The sequence below is a fragment of the Chelon labrosus genome (assembly GCF_963514085.1).
Source record: "Chelon labrosus genome assembly, chromosome: 3".
NCBI lineage: Eukaryota > Metazoa > Chordata > Actinopteri > Mugiliformes > Mugilidae > Chelon > Chelon labrosus.
The window spans coordinates 21,138,269-21,152,705 of NC_140339.1; the positions used below are offsets into that span (position 1 = coordinate 21,138,269).

Consider the following 14,437-nt stretch of genomic DNA (forward strand, 5'->3'; position numbering starts at 1 on the left):
TGCAACTCCAGGATCATATTTAATGCTTTAAAATACTTTATTGCTAATGAGTCAGATTGTTAGTTGGTGGTAAATCAATTCTGTCTTTATTTCCTCTAGACTTTGATGATGCTCCATGTGGCAGCAATACAAGAATTTTATATTTTTAAAGAGGGAACATTTTCTATCCATCAGTCGGTTGTTGTCTCTGGTTTAGCAACCTATTGTGTGTCTTAATATACTGAATACGTTTTCTGAAATTATTCCATTGCCCCAAGATAAACCAAGCTTCAAATTTCAGTAGTGTAAAGACAGAGATCCATCCCTTCTGTGTTCCAATACGTTTTGCACCGTGTTGCTATTTAACATTTGACATTAACTCTAGATTTTAGGTTCTGTGAACATTTTTTTACTAAGCAGAGGAGTGTAAGTTTTCTTCTGTGTTTCTGCAGCATGAAAAATTAAAGAAAGTGGACGGACACAGCGTTCTGGGGATTTTCAGCATCATTTCCCTTACTTATGGGCATTAACGAGTCCTCTACAATAGTATTCACTCCTCTAGGAAGGTCTGCTGCAAGATGTCAGAACCTGACTGTCAAGGTTTGCTCTCATTCAGCCTCAACCTCATGAGGTCCAACACTGTTGTTGGTCGAGGAGGCCTTGGCCACATCTGTGGGCCCATCAATAATTCTTGAACTCGATTCTCTCCGGCAATATAATTAGATTACTCTGACACATGCATTATCACAGTAACATAATAATTATTTATTTTCTTGAAGCTAATATAAATATTTACTGTCCAGAGCTAGTCTTGACTGAACTGAATCGTAGTTCATTTAACAAATTCACACTGAGATGCATTTAGACATACAGAAAAAAACCCAGCAGCAATCTAAAAAGGATCCTGGCAATAACAGATAAATACCCTTTGTGAAGAAATGGCACACCTTCTGTTTACAGGTCACACAATTTACATCTCTGTAAATGTAAATTTATATTAGCTTTATTTGCCATGTATATATGAACACCTGTGAGGACTTCCTTCTCTACATTAAATCCTTCCGTGTATACACATAGAGACCAGTGAGCGCACTAGGAGCCATCTAAGGCACTGTGGCCGTAGACAGCCCGTGACTTTATGGTCCTAAAGTGACTTCTCTAACTGTTCACAGCTTCACCAATTTTTTGTGAAACTATACGTCAGATATTGTGATAAATATACAGCATACACCGATCAGGCATAACAATATGACTATTATTGTGTAGGTCTCCCTTGTTCCTCCAAAACAGCTGTGACTCATCAAAAAATGGAAATGGGTCTTCTGAGGGCGTCCTGTGGTGTCTGGCAACACAATGTTGTTAGTGGGGGCCTTTGGGTCCTATGGGTTGAGGGGAGGGGCCTCTGTGGATCATCCCACAGATACTTGATCAGTTTGGTATCTAGGGAGTTTGGAGGCCAGGTCAACACCTTGTGCTGTTTTTCATGTTTTTTTTAGTTGTTCCTAAACCGTTTTTATGTGTGTGTCTGTGTCAGGCTGCATCCTGCTGGGGATAGTTGCTGCCATCAAGGAGTGTCATTGCTATGAGGTGAGGGTGCCTGGTCTGGTCTAGGTGGGTGGTACATGTCTAAGTAACATCCACATGAATGCCAGGTCCAAAAGTTTCCCAGCAGAGCGTTGTATTGTCACAAGATGTTCAATGTTATTTACTTCACTTGTCAGTGGTTGTAATGTTGTGGCTGATGATTAGTTTATTGGCAGGCATAGACTGTATATAAAACATTTGGCAGGGCAGCATCACAATGACTGACCAGTGATCTACTGTGTCAGCGTCTGTGTCGTCGCCTCTCCAGCAGGGGGCGATGGCAGCCGCACGGGTCACAACGAGGACCGGGGAGGAAGAAGGAGCTCAGCTCAGACAGAAGCTGATTAGAGCACTCAGCGGAGGCAGGTGGTGCTCGGTACTCTCTGACCGGAGAAACAGGACAAACCATGAAGAACGAAGGTATAGAGGGGACGGAGAGGTTCCTGAGCCCGGACAAAGGAAACGGCCTGCGGGCGGTGAGGCACTTCGCGGTGGGGGAGCTGGTGTTCGCCTGCCCTGCCTACTCCTACGTGCTGACAGTGAATGAGAGGGGAGCTCATTGTGAGCACTGCTTCACCAGGTAAACCTGCACCTCAGCCCCCTGACACAGCTGAGAAAACACCTCCGTGACAACCACTGTCGAGCTGGTACCTTGGTCCAGTCATTAAAGACGGAACAGGGCGACCAGTGTGTCCAGTTGAGCTCCAGCGGCTAACCCCTGTACATTGCTAAGTTAGCTTTTAAACCTCTGGACACCTACCTAGCTGGTGCAGACTTAAATGGGTCAGAAGCAGCTCACCTGACTGACGCCGCAGAGCTGGTTTGTAACACTGCAGAGCCAGCAGAGGCTAACATCTGGTGGATTATAAGGTCAAAATGTAGCATAATTTAATTCTTAATGAGACTGTTAACATGCTACCACATAGTCTTTAACATGCTATCAGTATAAGATATGGTATACTAACACCTGACCTATTTGAAACCCTCTTTATACCATAGTTAACACACCGTCGTCTCATCACATAAAAACTAATGTCTCCATTATATCAGACTGTACCATTGCCATGCTCTCACCAATAACTGTTTAGGATGTGGTCAAAAAGGCTGGCCTACATCATTCAGATGGCACTGTCGTGTGTAGGAGTGTTTTGAAAAACATAAAGGAAAGGCACATTCGAGTCTTTCAAAGTTTTGCACTCTGACTTTGAGATCTGATGAGTGAGGTTACTGCCATCTCACTCTCACCCACACACTTTCATTCACAGAACATGTGTCCCACTCAAGCTGCCATTAAAATGTTTGTAGAGCACTCAAAAGGTTAGGGTGCTAAATTTAGGCGTCCATGTGTCCAAAGAGAGGAGGAGCCAAGCAACCAGAAGGCCAGGGGTGCGTGTTTTCATTGGGAGGGGGGGTGGACGTTTGTTCCCTTACTGTCAAACATACTGAGGCCAACTTTGTCACCTGAGATTCATAAAGCGACTTCTGTTTTATTAAACTGGACTGGAACTGTTTGGAAATTCCTATTTCAATAAACACTGAAGTTGGATCCGAATATATCGAGGGATAAAAGAAATGTCCTTACAAAGTTTTAATTTAATCCCACATCAACTCCCTTAACAAATCAGATTACTCTTCCTCATTCGATGAAGTGCAGGGTGTGTTATTTCATATAAGCACTAAGTGTAATGTAACCAAGTGTGTCACCAGCCCTCCTTAGCACAGCGACAGTGAACTAATGTGTGTGTTTCTTCGTGTCATTACAGGAGAGAAGACCTTTTTAAGTGTGGTAAATGTAAGCAGGCCTACTACTGCGATGTCGACTGTCAGGTAAGAGGGTTTTGTAAATTTTCAGGGAGTGTGTGTACCAGTTTATAAAATTAACTGAAGAGACTGACAGTAAATGGACTGAACTTGGACCTTATATGTAAAGTACCTTTTATGTTAAAGACATTTTGTCCTAAAACATTTTTAAAGTGTATCCTAATCAGACATCTCTGGGAGTTTTTAAACTTTATTATATATTAAATATATATATTTAATATTAAAATATGTATTTGTCACTCTTGCTCCTGCTGCCTGTTTTTAGTAGGAAGACATAGAGTATGAGAGTCTAGCTGACCCTTTGCTGTCCTCCAGACAGAGGCCTCCTTCCTTTTGTCAAGTCCCAATTTCTTATTTTAGTGTTGCGAGGTTAGACAAACAGCAGCAATGCAGGGGTCCATTCTTATAGAAAAGCGTTGAAAACCTGTAATAATGCAGTGAAGGCAAGACCGCTAACATTAGCAACCATGATAATGTAAATGTTGAAAGCATTTTTTTTATGTCTGCTTATTTCCTTTACTGTGCCGACACGTGTTGACTACGTTATTGAAGAATCACAATTCGGTTTTAACATGGACCCTCACGTTGCCATTGTTTGTCTAACCTAACTTCAGCAACATTGAAAATTGGGACTTGACAAACGGTAGGTGCCATGTGGTTGGTGGTCAGCAGACTAATCAAAGGGATCACTTAGACTCTGCCCATTCTCATCGTCTTTGTCCTACTGTTATGTCACATTTTCCTGACTGCACCCACTCTGTGTGTTGGCAAAAGATGAACGTTTTATCTATGCTGCTGCCACAGAGTAATTTGCTGAACTTAATTAATGGTTGTGTGACCCACTTTGACACCTTGGACCGCATATTGAGAACCACTTAAGAAGATCTCATTTTAGGCATCACCCAGGAACAGAGCGAGCACTTGCTCACTACTGTTGCTATGACAATTCAGTCTGTCCTCCCTCTGACTCTGTCTAGTTTTAGTGTCATGGTACAAAAAATAACACGCTGCAGTAAAATATATAAAGAGAGAGAACAGGGGAAAGGAGCATTTGCCTGGTTAATCCTTCATGGATCATTTGCTCTGTGATAATAAATTCATTCATCAGTCTCTTCGTTAATTTAATTCTGCTTTTTCTACCTTCCTGCTTTGTGGCTCTTTACTTCTTCCTACTTATCCAGATGAACAGAATATATTTTATAATAACAAAGATTGCTAACTATTTTGTTACTTGTTTGTATAATTGTATAGAGAGGTGACTGGCCCATGCATAAGCTGGAGTGTGTGGCTATGTGTGCCTATGGGGAGAACTGGTGTCCATCAGAGACAGTCCGACTGGTGGCCAGAATCATCATGAAACAGGTGAAGGAATGAGAAATAGAAGAGCAAATGTTTCAGTGTATTCGGGAATATATAAAGCAACATGGCTGTGCAGGAAAATTTGCTTTGAAAAGCAAGCAAACAGAAAAGATGGATGTGATTTACTTTAATATTAGAGTAGTTGAAAGGAGTTGAGGAAAACACGTAAGACATCGTCCTTCTCAGTTTATGATAGAAAACATGACTTGAAACGGTTGTATAAGGCATCACTGAGGATTGCTGTTGTTTGTAATACTGTAAACATGTCTTTGGCTAAAATTAAAGCAGACTCTGAGTTCTAAACTAAATATAAATGAATAATCCTCTGATGCTTTTGTTTGTATAACACATACTCATCCATATTTCTGCTGGTAGACATTTTCAATAATCACACAAATTAATAACATGAATCATAGTTCTGTTGTTAGATCCACCTTATTTACCTGTGCATTTATCAAGAGGTGATTGAATGAAGCAGCACGGTGAGAATGCAGCTGCACAATTAAACATTTGAAATGAGATAAACATTCAAATACAATGACTGTCAAAGTCTTGATGATAAGGAGGCTCATTTCATTTGTGTATGTTTGCATAATGGGTGTCACTTCTTTGCAATTCAGATTAATCAGATTACAGCAACCGTTGTAGTCTTCACAAAGTGTTACTGTGTTTTTTTTTGACAAAACCATCTAATATCAGTTGTAAGGGAGTAATTATGCTGTGTTATACAGTTACCGCCATTATATCTTCTGATTAAACTGTTCTTGACTTTGTCTCATGTTACAGAGAGTCACGACAGAGCGCACCCCTTCAGAACGGCTGCTCCTGCTTAAAGAGTTTGAATCCCGTAAGTAGATCTGTGTGTATGTAAACATGAGTCTGTACGCTTAGTTACATATTCATGCAGTTTTAGTTACACAGTGCAGTGTGTGAGTGTGTGTGTGGTATGGCTGTGTCTCTGCAGTTGTGACAGTGTGTCTATTAATATCCTCGGCTGTAGCCTCCAGTCCTGGTTCTGTCGCTTTCGTTCGCTCCAATTGTGCAGAGCACTGGGACTTAAATCCCAAGCTCCTGGGTGCTGTAATTTTATGTTCTCTCCACTCCTTAAACAACTGCTCTCTCTGTGCCCTTAAGCATGGTACTCTTATTTGGGAGAGTGATTATGCTGAGACATGCTTGGGTGTTAGCATAACCCCAGCTTCAACTGGGAAGCTAAACCCTGTTCAGCTTTTTTTGTGCAACTTTAGTGATTAACTGACTTAGTATTAGATTTGATCTTTAGGTTTTATTGAAAGGAATCCCTGAAAACTGGAGCTGCCCCCAGTTCTTCTAATCGTACACCGTACTATAGGTTCATTAAACAAGGCTGCATTTGGAATTATCATTCAGCCTAAGCTGTTGTCGGCTCTGATGTGTCACAACAGGATTGTCACAGAATTAACCTTCACACCTGTCTCTCGCAGACAAAGCAACTGTGCGGCCAGCTGCTGCCACCAGTCTGTATCGGTGTGAGTTTGTGTGATTGGCAAAGCCACATGGCCGGCAGCAGTGCTATATTTTATACTTGCTAACACTGTGGTGTTCTCCTCTGGAGCTGGGGAAGAGATAATTATAGCAGTTGTAACAAACAGCAACAATCATAATATTTTGGATAAATTGTGTACCCTTAGTTTTATTCCTTTTAACTCCCACTACCGGTGAATGTAATATTCATACCTCATTATGGCTGACAGATAACCATGTTCAACTGATGTGCATTAACACGGCTGGACCTCACTTTTAAGCCATTTCTGGGTCTTTAAGTCTCAATTGTGTCGTCTGGTCCCATCATGTATAATATTCAATACACTTCTCTTGCCATTCTCGTCTTCCTTTTTAAATCTATCTTGTTCTCTTCCTGCCTGTGTCTCACTGCCTCTGACAGATTTGGATAAGATGGACAGTGAGAAGGATGAGATGAACCATGCAGACATAGCAGCGCTGCATCACTTCTACTCCAGACACATCAGTGACATCCCTGATGATCAGGCTCTCACTGAACTCTTCGCACAGGTAAAACCAGACGTCAACCAGGACCCTTATGAGACACGTAGCATCAGAGGCCAGGCTGGGTTTTGATACATAATGTCAACAGTATATTACATTGAATAATGTCTGTGAGGACTCACGGTCATCCAGGTAATGATCTTAAACAAAGCTGAAACTAGAAGCCACTTGGATGAGTGGTGAAAAGATCTTTTAGGAGACTAAACAACTAAAACAAGTCCAGTTGCCTTTGTTTTAGATTTTTTTTTGACTACTATTTGAATTAAAAGAATTTGCAGCATGTTTTGTTTTTTGACGGTCAACAGATGAAACGAGGGCAGACATACAAGAAAGTTCCTTCGGCTCCTAATCAAACTAGTCGTTCCGGTTACGTATTGTGGTTTGTCCTTTAACCTATTACGCCGCTGGACACCCATGCCTGATTATTTCTCTCATACGGGAGCTGCTTTCTCATTTCTTGACTGCTTCCGTGAGCAATACAAATGAGAGGTGAAGCTGTGCTGCTGTAGCGACCCAGACTCAGACAACTGGATAAAGGAAGGCCAGAGTGTAACAGTTTTTTTTTTTTTTTTTTTTTTTCGTATTAAGGAAAGATCATTCAGGCGTTCCAAAGTCGGCTGTCCCCTTTGGCAGCGTCTGTCTCTACATGGAGATATTTCAAAGCCAGGTTTATACTCTGACAAACTGTAGGGGACGGCAGTGAAAGGATTGTAGCAGTACACTGTTGTCTCGGCTTGCTTTTGTCGCTACACAGCTTAAACTCTTGTCAGCTGTGTTGTGTCTGTGTACTTCACACGATGGTGACTCAAACTGAGCAGCTCATGGTGGAGTTTAACAAATGCTGATCAACTGTTACTTTTAATCATTGATACACAGAAACTAGAGAAGACATCTGAGTAGAAGGCAGAATAAGGCAGAATTTGTGGATTTGTCCGGCTCCTGAGAGACGGGAACAAGGAAATGCATTTTGGACCAATCACAGTTGTTGTGGTCTTGTCAATGTCTGGAGCTACGCTGTACCTATACCTGGAGTGACGTGTGACCAAATATGTGGCTTATGTACTGTTCAGTAGTTGTAGAGGTTCACCTCCTAAACAAATCCTGAGCCATGAACGCTTTAAAGCACCTTCTGCTTTGTTACTGTTGTGCGACTGGTTAGGGACACATCTGAAATATCCTCTAGAAGCACACTGAATCACACACTCATACATATGTTGTATGTTTACATGTCTGAGTCCAGAAATCGTCTCTTTAACCGCTGTCTCCAGACAGACACGCATGTTGGTTGCTTTTTAACTCTATAGCTTTTAGCTCTCTAATTTGATCTGCCTGGGACCTCTTTTCTCCTTTCACTTCCTGCTACACTAATGGAAACAACCTCTTTGGTTTCTTATCGCACAGTTACATTTAATCTCCACTACCAGATTTCCTCCTCCTCTGTACACGAGGCGTCACAGAGTTACCTACAAGTTGCAGAATCATATTACTTAACCTTGCTGTTCCCTGTCTCTGTTTGTTTGTGTCTTTATCTGTCCCTCATGTTTGTTTTGTCTCCAGGTTAACTGTAATGGTTTCACCATAGAGGACGAGGAGCTTTCACATCTGGGATCAGCTGTTTTTCCAGAGTAAGTAGTTAAGACATCATCTTTTCAACAATCCGTCCAAAAAACTGTAAAGGACAGTATGTAACAACTGGAGAATAAAATCAAGTAAAATGTATTCTCATCTTTTCCTTATTTAATTATTTTAGTCCCTGTGTGTTAGAGTAGCATATATATTGTAATGGGCTGAGGAACTAAAGAGTCTCACTCATCATGCAAAACCATCAGCTGATGAAAGTATATTGAAAACTGCACAAACACAGTGTACCTAGGATAATTGCTTTTCTTGCATTTCTTTGCAGAGCACTGTACATAAACCACCATAGAGCTGTAGTCCCAGCATCATACAGCTGCTAAAATATACACTGCGTGCACATTATTAGGCAAGTTGCACAACTACAGCGCTCAATCCAAATGTTAATAAACCTCAAACCTGAACATTTAAGGAAGTGACAGTGAGGTTTTGGCTTTTGTTTGAGAATATCTGTGTGCGTACAATTACTAGGCAACTATTAGTGTGCAGAATTATTACGCAAAATATTAATTGAATAAATAATTCACAAAAATATTCCCATCTCACTTTTTTTTTTCATCTTTTAAAGACAGAATAATAAACAAACAACTCAGACTTTACAAATAAACATTTCTGACATTTAATAACTCCGTGACCAATATAGCCAATAACACTGAGAATTCTTCCATCCATGGAGTCTGTTAGTTTCTTGATCACTTAATCATCAACTTTTTGTGCAGCAGCAACCACAGCCTCCCAGACACTGTTTAGAGAGGTGTACTTTTTTCCTTCACTGTACATCTCATGTTTAAGAAGGGCCCATCATGGTCTTCTTGAAAGATGCAGACTTTTTCCTGTACCACTGTGTGAAGAAAGTGTCTTCTAGAAACTGGCAGTAGGTTTGGGAGTTGATTTTCGGTCCATCTTCAACCCGAAAAGGTCCAACAAGCTCATCTTTAATAATTCCAGTCCATACCAGTACCCTACCTCCACCAAGTGCTGCATCCCTCTGAAAGATGTTTTATAGTTTTTGACTTTTCAAATCTGTTCGATCTTTTTTCTGGCCCATTTTACCAGAGAAGATGCCTAATAACTGTGCACACCTGCTATAGGGTGTTGCTCTCCTAAGGCCAAACCCTCCCTCATTACACCAATGCACATCACATGGTATGCTCAAATCCAATAGGCATTCAAGTTTATTCATCTTGGAGTTGGAAAGTGTACATACAAATGACAATATGGTCAAAATACTCACTTGCCTAATAAATGTGCAGGCAGTATAGTGCTTTATCAGTATTCTCTGATTTCACAACTTTTCCTCTTTCTTCTCTTTCTCTTCTTTCCTTCCAGTGTAGCACTGATGAACCACAGCTGTAGTCCTAATGTCATAGTGACCTATAAAGGCACCGTGGCAGAGGTCAGAGCTGTTCAAGAGATAAACCCAGGAGAGGAGGTGAGTAAACGCAGGGGTTGTGAAACCAAATACAATTACAGAAATATAAATGTAAATAAATTTTCCTCTTCATCATCCCATCTCTCTCTTTATAGATATTTAACAGTTACATCGACCTGCTCTACCCTACAGAGGACAGAAGAGAGCGGTTGTTAGATTCCTACTTCTTCACATGCCAGTGTACTGAGTGCACCACCAAGTCTAAGGTACTGAAAACTTATCTCCCGGGATCTCATACATCTTTTTGGCACCTTTTTGCCTTGTTGATTTGAGGGATTTGGAGAAATGCAGCAGGGTGGTGGGAGCGTTTCCTACAGTGTTGACAGCAGTGTTTCTGTTTGTGTTGCTGTTTTCCTTTGAATTAACCTGTACGTTGCAGACATGCTGAGTAGCTGTGTCCCAGTTACACACTACGTATCTGAACATGACTTTTACCTGTGCTTTATAAAGAACAATTTTTATAGTATATCTATTTTGGAGAGCAGTAATGCCAAACAAGTGGCTGCTCATTTTACACTTGGACACATACGCAATGAGACACCAGCAAGCTTTCTGCAAAGAAAATCTTTTAGCAGTTAGTGAGCTCTTCCTGGTATTGTCTTATTAGTAGTTTTCTAATCATTTCTAGATGTCCTTTGTTTACCTTGTGGTCCTCACTGTGCAGAAAGGTCAAGCAGGTTGAGTGAATAATGCATACCGATATATTTGTGTGCAGCTACGTTTGGTTTGCTGTAGTGATGATGTACAGCTGTTAACATATCTGTGGTGCTGCAGCCTCTTAGCTTAAACCCTGTGTGCATTTCCACTACCTTGTGTAGGACATTTTACCATATAGCTCTTTTTGTCTCTCTCTCTAGGACAAGGCAAAAATGGAGATCAGGAAGCTGAGTTCTCCACCAGAGCCAGAGGAGGTCCGATCGATGGTTCATTACGCCAAGAATGTCATCGAAGAGTTCAGGAAAGCCAAACACTACAAAAATATCCTCTTCTCATTGCATTCATGACTCTCTCTTTATCCGCAACAACCTCCTTCTTCCCTGCCTCCTCTTCTTTTGCTGCACTGTCTGTATCATTATTCCTTGACTGTTTGCACCGCCCAGTGAGCTGCTGGAGATGTGTGAGCTCAGCCAGGAGAAGATGGGAGCTATATTTGCAGACACCAACGTTTATATGCTGCACATGATGTATCAGGCCATGGGCGTCTGTCTCTACATGCAGGACTGGGATGGAGCCATGAGCTATGGGGAGAAAATCGTTCAGCCATACAGGTATATAGATGTGTAGGGCATGAGTAGAGTAATTTCTCTTACCTGCAATACATACTCTCTATTTTCCTTCTTAAGCTTAACAATACTAAACCTATTTTCCTATGTGGTAAAAGATGCTTAGCCACATTTACCAAAGTATACACTCTTAAGTTTTATGTTATATCATTGTATTCTCTCAGCTTGATATGGTACACCAAGTGTAACATCAATTGAGGATTATATATTTATTTCTCTCCAGTTTGACGTATGAATGATATTCTCTATACAGTGTTCACTATCCAGCCTACTCTCTGAATGTGGCGTCTATGTATCTGAAACTGGGACGTCTCTACCTGGGGCTTGAGAAGAAGACGCAAGGAGTCAAAGCTCTGAAGAAGGTGAATTTTTTTGAATTTTGCTTTCTAAAACGACACCGTGGGCTCTTAACAGGATATGAATGAGGGCAGACATTTAGCAAAGGATGAGTCATCTCTAAAAGGCAACCTAATGTGCTTGTTGATGTTGTGATACTCAGATTTCCAAAATGGAATTAATGAATGTGTCCTAACTTGCACGGCTGGATAACCTCACTGTTATGCATAGTTTGAGCAGCTGTCATAGCGAGAGCATTTCTAAATGGTCTGGTCTTGTTTTTCTGTCTTCAGGCTGTGGCTATCATGGAGGTGGCTCATGGAAAAGATCACAATTATGTAGCGGAGGTCAAACGAGAAATTGAGGAGCAGAAGTAAAGAAAGTGGAGCTGAAGGAGCAAAAATATTAAGGAATGAGGAACCTCTCTAACAGCAGCAACAACTAAACACACATGACAAATGCATGGCATGCATCTTATACCTCTCAGTCTTTTTTTTAACATCTTTGTTCCTACTCTTTTGATTGTCCTGCCTTTCTTTAGGCATATTTCTTTCTACATGTCAATGTATTCTGGCTGAGGATGACCACATTTTCTACATCTACAGCAGCCTACTTCCTGTCGGACCAGGACTTTTAAAGATGACAGATTCACATTTCTTGGGATGAACAAGCGTCTAAAACATTTCTCTTCTAACTTTGATTCAAACTGTTATTTTGAAACTTTGGTTTCTTTATGCTGAGGCTCAGCAAATCCATACTGCAATTAAGCAAAGGACAAAATTTCTGATGCAGCGTTTCAAGAGAAACTCATCTTTCATGTGATGTCTTCATTTTCTGAGGTTAGTTTTTTGGCCATATTTCTTTCTGAGTGAGTCTCAAATCTTTCACTGTGTTTTCTGGACCCGTCAACACGTGACTGTTTCATCATAAATGCCTGTGGCAGCAGTTTGGATTGACTGTTTCTCATAATTTGAAATCTTGTACAAACTGTTGAGTGGTTGTTACCGAGGGCATTGTGATTTATTCACAGCCATGCATTTGAATTCTGTCAAATAATCGGCAACATCGTTCCTGGCTTCATTAATTCTTGTTTAAACTGTGAAGAAAAATATCGACCATGCATCAGGTACTCTGTAGCAACGGAAAAGAGACTGCAAAGAACTATTCCTGAATGAATAATGAGTATTTTTCAGAGGCTTGTCTTACAGTATGTTCTGCTTGTTTAAAAGAACCAGAAAGTGTTGCATGTCAGACTGTTTATATTTGTATGTGCTCTGTTTAGTGTTTTTCCACATTAAGCTTGTTGACCAAATGGGCCACGGGTTTAACTGACGAGGAACCAGCTATTCTTTTATTCACAGTGTATCCTTAAAACAGGGGTGCTGATTTGAGACCAGTTCGCCTCCTAAGTTACATCAAAGACATTGGCGCTATGACCTGACCAATGATTCTGGATCGGAGCCCTTTTCCTCTCAGGAATAGGAGGGGCAACACTGTAGCTTTTTTCCCATTTGTCAACAGATGCATATTGTACCTTTTTTGTTGCTTTCTCAGAAGCATCATAATTCCCAAGAATTAAGTCACCTTATCGGCTGGGGACAACATAGCAACAGACACAACTTGATATACGTTTTATAGTGATCAGGATAGAGGTTTTCATCTTCAACATATACGTTTACATGCGTTAGTAATTGTCAACAAGGATGAATGAAATATTTCTTCAAAATGAAAATGTACCTCAAGTTCATTTTTTCACTTGTAACCTAAATACACGTAGTTAATTTAAATCAACAATTCAGTCTTGTAAGAAGTTGGTATTTTAAAATCGTGTGGTTGTTTGTAAAGAGACAATCCTTTATCAGCAGCAAGGTTGGTCATAAATACTGGAGGTACTGTATGTGTGGTTAATGGCGTCAGCTGACCCTGACCCCAAAATCATGAGATGGTGCGGGAGCAGTTACAGGTCATAAATTGAAATCATGCATAACTAGCAGGCGACTGGACTTGATGTCTTTTGCTGCTGTTAAAAATGAGCGTGCAGTGTCTGTGGGAGGCTTTAAAAGGCTGAGTTAATGCAGAGATCATCACCTGGGCCTTATTTAAGGGTTCCTGTTGCACTCAAATTCTGAACAGTTTTTGTGACAAACTGATGTCAAATTGAAACCTGTAAGCACATTTTGTTTCATTCGTTTCTGTAAGTGGGCAGTTGGCCTGCCTGCAATCTGCACTGCCAGATGAACTAAAGTCAAAGAAACCATTTCTTTATTCTTTTTAAAGCCTATAGCCTCTCTGTATTGTTTACTATGGAAACAGGTTCATGCACCACATACATGTGGTTTACTGTTAGAATGATGAGTTGCCTGTGGTCATATTTGTAGCAACTCCTGCATGCGTGACTCTTTCTGTCACCTGCAAACACGCATCTAGAAGGTGCCTGCCTTACAACTTTGTCTAGGTAATCCAAAAGCACTATTTGAGCAACTCTTCCATATCTTAATGTGTGTTTCTACGAAAATAAAAAACAATGCAAAGAGGGTTTCTATACTGGCTCGGAGAAGCCAGAAACCATCTAAACCTTCTGTTGGCCAGATTTTAGGGATATACACATATATCTTCTTTCTGTGATATCATCATAAATCCTTGGCAGTAGTTTTAAAACATTGAAATCCATACTCATGCTGCATGTAAACCAGGTCAAAAGATCGCCTACAGTTTCTGTAATGGACTCTTAATCAGGCATGAAAGTTATTTTGTTGGAATGCATAACTAAAATCTGAGCCTCTGGTTCTTTCTGTACCATGTCAGTGCAATTCAATAAATGACAGTATGATCGGTGCTTGCTTTTCTTTATATACATCTAATTATTCAACATAAGATTGTGTAGTTTGCAAATATCCATCTCAAGATGGGTTTCCTGATTGTGTTGACAAAAAGCCAATAACACATTCAAATAGGTCATTTT

The 14,437-nt window shown here is 40.6% G+C and overlaps 1 protein-coding gene across 1 annotated transcript; it reads left to right on the forward strand.

Annotated features, from left to right (window-relative positions):
- The first annotated feature begins 1,773 nt into the window (after nucleotides 1-1,773).
- On the forward strand, nucleotides 1,774-14,353 carry smyd2a (SET and MYND domain containing 2a). The gene is made up of 12 exons (XM_084541589.1): nucleotides 1,774-2,143; nucleotides 3,327-3,390; nucleotides 4,636-4,746; nucleotides 5,530-5,590; nucleotides 6,668-6,795; nucleotides 8,347-8,414; nucleotides 9,754-9,856; nucleotides 9,952-10,062; nucleotides 10,714-10,834; nucleotides 10,950-11,124; nucleotides 11,393-11,501; nucleotides 11,769-14,353. The coding sequence occupies exons 1-12, from the start codon at nucleotides 1,971-1,973 to the stop codon at nucleotides 11,850-11,852; spliced, it is 1,308 nt and encodes a 435-aa protein (XP_084397715.1). The 5' UTR covers nucleotides 1,774-1,970; the 3' UTR covers nucleotides 11,853-14,353.
- The last annotated feature ends 84 nt before the right edge of the window (nucleotides 14,354-14,437 follow it).